The sequence below is a fragment of the Tupaia chinensis genome, unplaced genomic scaffold, assembly GCF_000334495.1.
Source record: "Tupaia chinensis unplaced genomic scaffold, TupChi_1.0 Scaffold000251_1, whole genome shotgun sequence".
Taxonomy (NCBI): Eukaryota; Metazoa; Chordata; class Mammalia; order Scandentia; family Tupaiidae; genus Tupaia; species Tupaia belangeri.
In genome coordinates this window covers 2,409,285-2,418,593 of record NW_006159731.1, presented here as the reverse complement: position 1 = coordinate 2,418,593, position 9,309 = coordinate 2,409,285, and the positions used below count along the sequence as shown (strand labels likewise).

General features: G+C 37.7%; 1 protein-coding gene and 1 pseudogene across 10 annotated transcripts in view; both read right to left on the bottom strand.

Moving 5' to 3' along the window:
* The window catches only part of SLC38A9 (solute carrier family 38 member 9), an 88,578-nt gene that overhangs the window by 9,408 nt on the left and 69,861 nt on the right, over positions 1–9,309 (bottom strand). For 8 of the 10 annotated variants that reach the window (XR_334621.3, XM_006148990.3, XM_006148989.3 and 5 more), the window contains 2 exons: positions 1,631–1,744; positions 8–62 (listed from right to left, as the gene is read on the bottom strand). Coding sequence is in view for 8 of the 10 variants with exons in the window: in XM_006148990.3 (XP_006149052.1) it covers positions 8–62; positions 1,631–1,744 (169 nt within the window). In the remaining 2 variants the exon portion in view is untranslated. The remainder of the gene's footprint in view (positions 1–7; positions 63–1,630; positions 1,745–9,309) is intronic. The other 2 variants (XR_003549473.1, XM_006148995.3) reach the window with 1 other exon arrangement.
* On the bottom strand, positions 4,437–7,663 carry LOC102480965 (tropomyosin alpha-4 chain pseudogene; annotated as a pseudogene).

Here is a 9,309-nt window from a genome sequence, read left to right as displayed (position 1 = left end):
AGCAGGAATATCCTTGCAATGAAGGACAGGGTGTCACTGCTAGGGAAGTTGTCTAAAAAATTCTAATCCAAGAGAGATAATGAGGTAATGTTAAAAAACAAATTCAGTACATACACAGTCATAAAATGGAATGTCTTCTGCTTATTTGGAATATAGGTGCTACTCGAATTGTGGTTTGTGGACAGCTGCCTATCCATAAACTGCTTGCTATTTTTCAATGAGGTAAGTACCGAAATTGAAAGTATTTAGAAATTGCTACCAAAATTTGATATTGCAATGTTTTTATTCTATTTTACAAAAGTATTAAGTTTGCAATGGATTTGACATTAAAACAATAAAAGAAACTTTGTCCTTTACCACAGATAGGTTGAGAAGGACTAATTGGCAAGATTCAAACACAATACTCAATCTGTTTTAATATATATAAATGGCTAATTTAATTTAATGCTATTTTTATCTTCACTAGCTCTCTTGCTTTTCCTCCTTTGAAGTATTGTAGCACTTTCAAAGTAAAGATTACAAAACAAAGTAAGAGTACATCTATCACCTAGTATCGTCACTGTCACTGTTTACAGTCTAACACTAAATAGAAAAGGACTTATTTCTCCTTCTTTTCATGACCTCTTTTCCCATCTTAGTTTGGTATCTAGAAAAAAGTTAATCACTCAGAATTTTAATTTTTTCCTTTAAAATACAAATAACGACAAACATTTCTATTCCCCAGAGAGTGGCTTTATATGGGATTGTTCCTATTAGGACAATTTTCAGAAAACATTTGTCTACTAGAGAACTTCTGGAATCAAGGAAATCAAGGCAATAGAAACATTTCAAGCTACTTTATCAGCAGTAACTCAAACCTATTTCTCATATAAAGAAAAGGACACTCTTAATTCTATTCTGCTGAAATAACCTTTATTATTCAGCAGTAATAAATCACATTGTATATTCCATTACACTCTAGCAGAGAAATTTCTAGTAGAAATTCTATTCCCCTGAAATGCTATTTTTCAGAAGTAGTTTTTGTTCACATTAAACAAAAGAATATATTATTATTAAGGCTTTGAAAGGTTAAATCAAAGAAAATACTATTATGGTAACTAAATTCTTTTAGTAAAAGAATTTTTCTTTTATTCTTTGTTTCTCTGTCTCTCTCTCTCTTTTTAACAATCAAACAGTCTTTCCTTGTTTGCAGCCTGCCACTCTATGAAATCAACGTAAGAGTCCATTTATCCAAGACATTTCCAGATCTGGTCTTTGGAAAATAAGTGAGTGCAATGTATTCTCTGTGGAGATTTTATAAATTAATGACAACTCCTCATAGAAATTCTCCAAAGAGAAATATATGTACTATAATAGTCATTTATTTGAGTACCACACAGTGCCAGTCTTGTTGCACGTTATTAGAGTCCATCTAAAAATCTAATGGAGTATGTATTTTACTACTTAAAATTTAAAAGGAAACTGAACCTCAGAAAGGATGGTAAAAGTGCCTAAATTCCCATACTTGGAATGGACAGTAGACATTGTATTCAGGCCTGTCTGAGGTCATATCTGGTTACTGAATCACCCGGCCTGTTATGTATAGGTGAAGGTGTAAATAATCAAACAGTAAAGGTACACAGTGCCTTACCTGCTCAATACAATCTTTGGATAATGGTGGTGAAGGAAATGAAGCAAAAACCAGGACTCCAATATAGAGGTAAGTTAATGTTACCAGCATATATGCAATGCATAGGTCCCTCACCTGTAAATACAGAATAAAGTTCCCGTAATATTGAAGAAATTTGCAGCAAGTCTACCTGGATAGTTTAAATAAGAAGACTAACACATAAATGTAAAATTTATCTTCTTACCTTGCATATTTGTGTGTATATTTTTTAGGTATCCATTTTGTTCATAGAAAGTAGTTGAAAGAAAATCCACGTACTTTAAGCTAGTTTGCCATTTTTCCCTCCTAGTCTGGAGTAAGAAAGACTAAGCTGCCGGGGCCAGCAGATGGTGAAATAGCTATGTAACTGGACTCCGATATGGCTAACTGCTGTTTGAGGCCTGGACCTGGTGGCTTAAAACTTATGCTGGGTGTGTGTGCGTGTGTACCCAAAATCCTGAGAGGAGAATAGAGAAAGGATTGTGGCGTGGTCATCCCCCCTGGGATTTCTTGCTTTCTGTTTCTCTGGAGTGCACGTGCCCTGTGGCAAAAAATCTCTCTAAAAAAAAAAAAAGACCAAGTTACCTGTTTGCAGATATAATAAGTTGGCATAAATGGTAATTGAATGTGACTGAAACTCTGGTTTAATTTCAAAAAGTAATTTCTTTATTGAATTATAAAACATTTAACTACAATAATAAACTAGGAGACATAAAAAAAGTAAGCATAAACCACCTTCAGTATGACCTGCAAGATTTTAAAAAGCCTCCTTTAGTAAATTAATGTGTATCATCAAATCATGCCAAGACAAGAAGAGTAGAACATAGGTTTTAAGGAAGGAGAACCAGTTAAAGAGCAGACAATAAGCAGGTATTAAGACAAGCTTAACAAATTTAAATATTAAACAAAATGAAATCAAAGGGCAGCTGTTCAAACAGCTGCACAATGTTCTTACTGGAATCAGTAAACAATTACAACATGAAATAAAGTGGACTGCTTTCTTCCACTATCGTTCCCACCCTCCCATCTCTACACAGAGTAAAAAGGCTACAAGATATTTACTGCAGCCAGCTGTCAGATCCAAACAGAATGGATTGCAGAGCTTACAAATCTGGTCTCCATCACCACTCAAGGGGCAGCTAGACAATTCGGCACAACTAAATTATGGCAATAAGCCGACTCATTTTTCATTTTAAGCACAAATTACTTTGAAAGTTAAGAAAACAGTTTAGAAAAAAATTTATATACAGTTTTTTTTAGTTTGATAATACAATTAAAAAATTGGACATTTGGTATTAGTGAACATTTCTGATATTTTTGGATAACTTTCCTTCTTAAATAGGCTAAGGCAATAGCCAAAGCTTTTTTTTTTATAAAGAATTATTTACTTAATCTTATTTATTTATTCATTTATTTTAATTTGACCAGAGAGAGACACAGAGAGAGAGAGGGAGAAAGAGAGAGAGAGTAAGTGAGAAAGCATGCCACCAGGTCTGGGACTTGACCGTGGTTGGCCATATGGGAATATCCAGTGCCTTAGCCACCACGCCACCTGCTGGTCTCCAATAGCCAAGTTTTATAAGTTTGGATGTTGATAAATTCAACTATAAACAAAACAAGCCATGAGCAATTGTAAAGTCAGGTCTAAGTTGACAATCAGCTTGAAAACAAACCTTAAATTAGATGACAGATATGCCTATGGAGCGAAAGGCTTATGTAGACTGGTTCCCGTCCTTTCAGAGAGCTTCCAATTATTTACGGTTGAGAGAGGAAGGGATGGCCAATCCTTCAAGGAGATTTTTTTCCTCTTTAGTTCATGAAGCTGTAGGCCCCATGGTAGTTTAGATTTCAATCACCATTAGGATAGCCTCATGATCTTGTGTGGGATGAACACAAATGAACCAGGCAACACCTCTCTTGTGTCAAAGGATAGAAGCCTCCCATTATAACATTTGAAAGTCACTCTCTCAACCTACTCAATGCTACTCAAAAACAAAGGCAACCTTGTACAAAAATCTTGGGAGGCAAAACAGCTGTCAGAGAGAACGTACACTATATACAAAGAGGGGAAGCCACCATGCCATGGAAGCTTTTACCTTCTATACCATCTGATTATCATGTTATTTTGGTCTGACTTCTTGCAAAAAAATGTACCTTAGCAAACTCTGGGAGAACTGGATAAAGATGGAAAACTCCAGTGCAAGAGCTTTCCTTGCACCTTAAGTTTTTTCCCTTCTGTGTGCCTGTTATGAAATTGTATAACAGTCCAAATACCACAATTTTTATACACTGTACAGCAACTCTCACTAATTTTTATTATAAAAGCAATTCATGTTTGGGAGATAAGGGATTTTTTTAATGTTTATGTAAAAATTTATTTGACCAAAATGTAGAAAAAGTAATACTATTACCTATGATATAGTTGCAAGAATATAAAGTGTGGGTTTTATTCCATTGCACAGTCTGCCAGTGTATCTCCTGGGTAGTGTGATGCTTAATAAATAGGAGTGAGGCGCAGGAGATTCAGATAAGCTGGAAGCCGGGGGATTTTTATTCAGAATCGTAAACTTGAGTTGGCCCCCACACTGTTGGGGATGTGGAATGCTTCAGCTCTGAGATGTCAACTGAGAAAGAGAAATACAACAAAGCCACAATGTGCAGCCCTGTCTACACAATATTCCATATCCATTAACCAGGAGTTTCTTGGTCTTTTAACTTGGTCCCAAAGAAGGAATTCAAGTCCCAGGTAAGTAAATCTTCAATTTGTCATTCCCTGAAGAATGGAGATGAAATCAATTACTTTTTCTTAATCTCTACCTTAATTCCAGAGAAGACCCTTCTGCAGAATTTTGTTAATAAACAAGATTCTCTTTGCTCAATTTACTGATGGCTAGCAGCCATTTTGATTTGAGTTGATGAGGACTGAACGCCACCATTGTCCTGCTGAGTGGATGGCCTTAGAGCAGACAAACATGGGTCCTTAAAGGAATACAACACATGCTCTTCAGAGAATAACTTTTAAATGAAAGAAACATGTGGAAAAGCCTAACAGGATCTACCCAGAAACTGTATGGGTAATTATTATGGCTATTTCCTAAGCATTCTCATGCCGACTGATTAGAGGATATTTGCTCTGCATAGTTGAATGTGGAGAAGGGCCAGGATGATTAGGTTTATCTTGGGTTTATGACTTCCCACAATCGCGCACCCATTCTTTTTTTCACTCTGGATTCCCAATCATTTAATGTCATGGTCCATAGCCTTCTGATGTTTGGCCAACTATGACCCAGAAGGTTATATTCTTCAGCATTTTAAATTGATCTACAACTAGATAACAGTCTATTCTTGAAAGTGTGGGGTTGTCTGTTCTCCTAGGAACCAGGTGCCCTCAGGCTTAAAAGTATGTTCACTATGAAATACCTGCCACCTCAGGAATAAGTGCAATTTAAGGATAATAACAGAGCTGAAAAAGTTGGTGCCATTTGAAAGAAGGAAGGATTTAGATTTAACTGGTGCTCAAAACTTTTCAGATACAAAATATTTGGTCATTTATTCAATAATTTGCTTGACATTTCCAGCAAAGTGAAGATGCAATAGCAAAAGAAACTTCTAATGAGGGAAGAGAAAGACACAGAGCTCTGAAGTTTATGTTGGGGCATGACTCTTCTGTTTTGGTTATATACAGTTAAGTTCATTTAGTGTCTGATCCAGTGTCTGATGTAAGCCCGCTGTTCTCTTCCTTGGCCTGGGCAAGTTTTTCTTCCAGGTCATCAGTTGTCTCTTCCAGTTTGGCAACTGTTCTCTCTGCAAATTTCGCATGGGTCTCAGCCTCTTTCAGTTTGTCAGAAAGAAGTTTAACTTCTTCATATTTGTCCTCCTTTTCAGAATACTTTTCAGATGCAGCCTCAAGCGATTTCAGATTATTAGTGGCATTCTTGAGTTCTTCTTCCAGGTCACCACACTTTAGTTCGGACACCTCCACACGCTCCTCTGTCCCTTCCAGCTCGCCTTCCAGGATGACCAACTTAACGAGCTTCCTCCTCGTGTCTGCGGCCAGCCTCCTGAGAAATGTGCTTGGCCTCTTTGACCTGCATCTCCTGAATCTCCATATTCTCCTCATATTTCATGGCCCACTTTTCAATCACCTTTGTTCCTCTCTCGCTCTTATCCACCGCATTTTCTGCCTCCTCCAGCTTCTGCAGGGCTGTTGCCAGCCTTCTTTGAGTCCTGTCCAACTCCTCAACCAGGTGGATGCGTCGATTGAGAGCTGCCACATCACCTTCTGCTTTCTGGTGCCACTGGCGCTCACGGTCCAGCTCTTGCTGCAGGCTCTGTGCGTGGTCCTCCGTCTTCTCCGCCTGCTAATGCAGGGCCTGGATCTTGTGTTTCACTGCTTGCAGGGAGTTGAGGCTGCGGGGGCAGGGGTGGGGGGGCGGCGGCGTATGCAGCGGTGTATGCAGCGGCACTGGCACTCGGCTGGGCTCAGCTTTTGCTAGAGCTGTAGCAGCCACTCCCAGGGCCCCCCAGGGAGGGGGGAAGACTTGAGACTTGGTTGGCGACGTGGGGGTCTAGTGGCCCTAACTACCATGCCACCTGCTGGGCCCTACTCAGTTTCAAGTATTATCTGTTATTAGTAACACATCAGAATGTAACACCCTGGATAATACTTGGGTGCACTGCAGGAATTCAGTTGATGTAGATAAAAAATTGTAAACACATTGGCTTCATTTACTGAAAGCTTCTAGGGGTCAGATTCTGTGCTAAGCACATTACGTATATCATTTAATCCTCATAAAAACCTTACTTATGCAGATACAGTTTCCTCATTTTATAACAGAATAAACTAAATGTGGTAAGGTTACAAAATGACTAGCTGAAGAAGTCAATATTCAAAATCAAGGTCTTTCTGGTGCCAAATTGGATGCCTTTAGCTACTACAATGGAGATCTAACCAGTCTCCAAAATATTAGTGTCATAGCCACTGAACAACAACAATGAAAAAAATGTAAGAAAGGTAACAAGTTATGAGTTACACAGCACACAGTAGAGCACATATAAAAATGCAAGAGAAGGGCCAGCAGGTGGCATAATGGTTAAGGCGCTGGACTCACATGACTAAGTGCAGTTTGAGTCCTAGACCTGGTGGCTTGAAACTCCTGTTGGGCACTTGTGTGTGCATGCTCAAAAATCCCAAAAGAATGGAAGAGAAGGGATTGCAGCATGGCCATCCCTGCTGGGGGGTGATTTCTTGCTTTCCCTCTGTTTCTCTGGCAAGTACATGTGCACTTTAGGAAAAAAAATCTCTCTAGGGACAAGCAGATGGTGTAATGGTTACATTGCTAGACTCCCACATAGTCAACCATGGTTCAAGTTCCAGACCTAGCGGTTTAAAACTCACGCTGGGTGCATGTGCGCCTAAAATACTGAGAAGAGAATGGAGAAGGGATTGCAGCAGGCCATTCCCCCAGGGAGGAGTGATTTCTCACTTTCTGTTTCTCCAGCAAGTGCATGAACCCTATAGCAAAATTATATCTAAAACAAAACAAAACTCTCAAAAAAAAAAAAAAAAAAAGAAATAGAACAGAAATACTAAAACCAGAAAAGCTTTATTTCATAGTACTAGCCCATTGAGTACAAGTGGGCCAAGAAATGAAAATATTTCATGTGAAAATATTGTAATGGGGACCAGCAGATGGCATGGTGTTGGGGCACTGACCTCCTACATGACCAACTGCAATTCAAGTCATGAACCTGGTGGCTTGCTTTCTGACTTTCCCTCTCTCTGGTCAAATTGAAAGGTAATAATAATAAATAAAATAAAATAATTCACTTTTTTAAAAGAAAATACTGTTATGAAGGGAAATGATGCTTTCTACTATAAAAGCAGCTGAAGTTTAGCATGATCTTGGAAAACATGTCACCTATGAATAGCATGCATACATGTGGGATTTGGTATTCTCTGCCTCAAACTCAAGCCATTACTAGATTTAAAGATAAGGCCTCCTGAGAACCCATTCAATGGACAAAGGTAGAACAAAGCTATTATTTAGAAAATGAAGCTTGAAGTTAAAAAATATTTAAAGTGAAAATTGACAATATGAACTGGTAATATGTCAAGAAGTATATATATTAATAAGATCTCCTATTTTACCTCATTAATAAGCAACAACAGGCAAAGCTGAGGGCAGGAAATTAAAGACAGATTGAATGCCAACTCAGAATGAGGAATGGATTTATATTGAAGTCAGAAGTAGGTCTGGGGATATATTCTGTTTATCAAACATGGCTTATTATTTGTTCCACGTACCATTTATTTTATGATCCAGCATATGGTCTAACTTGATAAATGTTTCTGAATATCTGAAAAGAACATGTATTTTGCCATTGAGAGAAGACGTTTTATAAATGTCAGATCAAGTAGGTGGATAGTGTTTTCATGCTTTCTAGATCCTTTATTATTTTTGTCTATTTGTTCTATCAGTCACTGAGTAAAGGGTGATAAAATATCCAATGATAATTTTGGATTTACCTATTTCTTTCAGTTTGGCAATAGTAACTTCAATAATTTTGAAGCTTTTGTATTGGGTACATATATATTTAGAATTAGTACGTCTTCTTGATGAACTGATCCCTAAATATCATTATGTATATGTTCTTCTTTATCTCTGGCAATACTCCTTTTTCTAAAGTCTATTTTATCTGATATGAATATAGCAGCTCCACTTTTCTTATGTTTAGTGTTTGCATTGCATGTTTTATACTTAAAAGTAAGTTTCTTATAGACAACATATACTTAGTTTTTGTTTTTACCAGTCTGACAACCTCTCCTCTTTTAAGGAATCATTTATTTAATTTTATTTATTTATTTATTATTATTATTATTATTATTATTATTATTTTCATGTGTCATAGGGCTTGTGTGCTCACCAGAGAGAAACAGAGAGAGAGAGAGAAGGAAAGTGAGAAAGCAAAACCCCCAGGTCTGGGACTCAAACTGCAGTTGGTCATGTGGGAGTCCAGTGCCTTAAATACCATGCTACCTGCTGACCACCAATCTCTATCTTTTTTTTTTTTTTTTTTTGGGGTTTTTACTCTAGTCACTGGGTTTTTTTTTTTTACTATAGTGCATGGGTACTTGCCAGAAAGACAGAGAGACAGAAAGCGAGAAATCATCCCCAGGGGGGATGGCCATGCCACAATCCCTTCTCCTTCATTCTCCTCGGGATCTTGGGTATGCACACACACGTGCCTGGCATGAGTTTAAGCCACCAGGTCCAGGACGCAAACGGCAATCGACTACATGGAAGTCCAGCAACATAGCCATTATGCCAACTGCTGGTCCTCCAATCTCTATCTTTTAACTGCAGTGTTTAGACCATTTATATTTAATGTACTTATCAGTGTGATTAGTTTAAATCTATCTTGTTATTTGTTTTCCATTTGTTCCATTTATTCCTTGTTCCCTTTCTCCTGCCTTCTTTTGGATTAGTTAAGGTTTTTGTTGTTAATGACTTTAGTATCAGTATTGGTTTATAGCTTCCCCTTCTTTATTTTTTTCAGTGATTCCTCTATGGCAGTTATTCACATACTATGGCCCATGGGTGAAATTTGGCCCACGGTCTGTTTTAATAAACTTTTATTGAAATAATCACCACTGATTT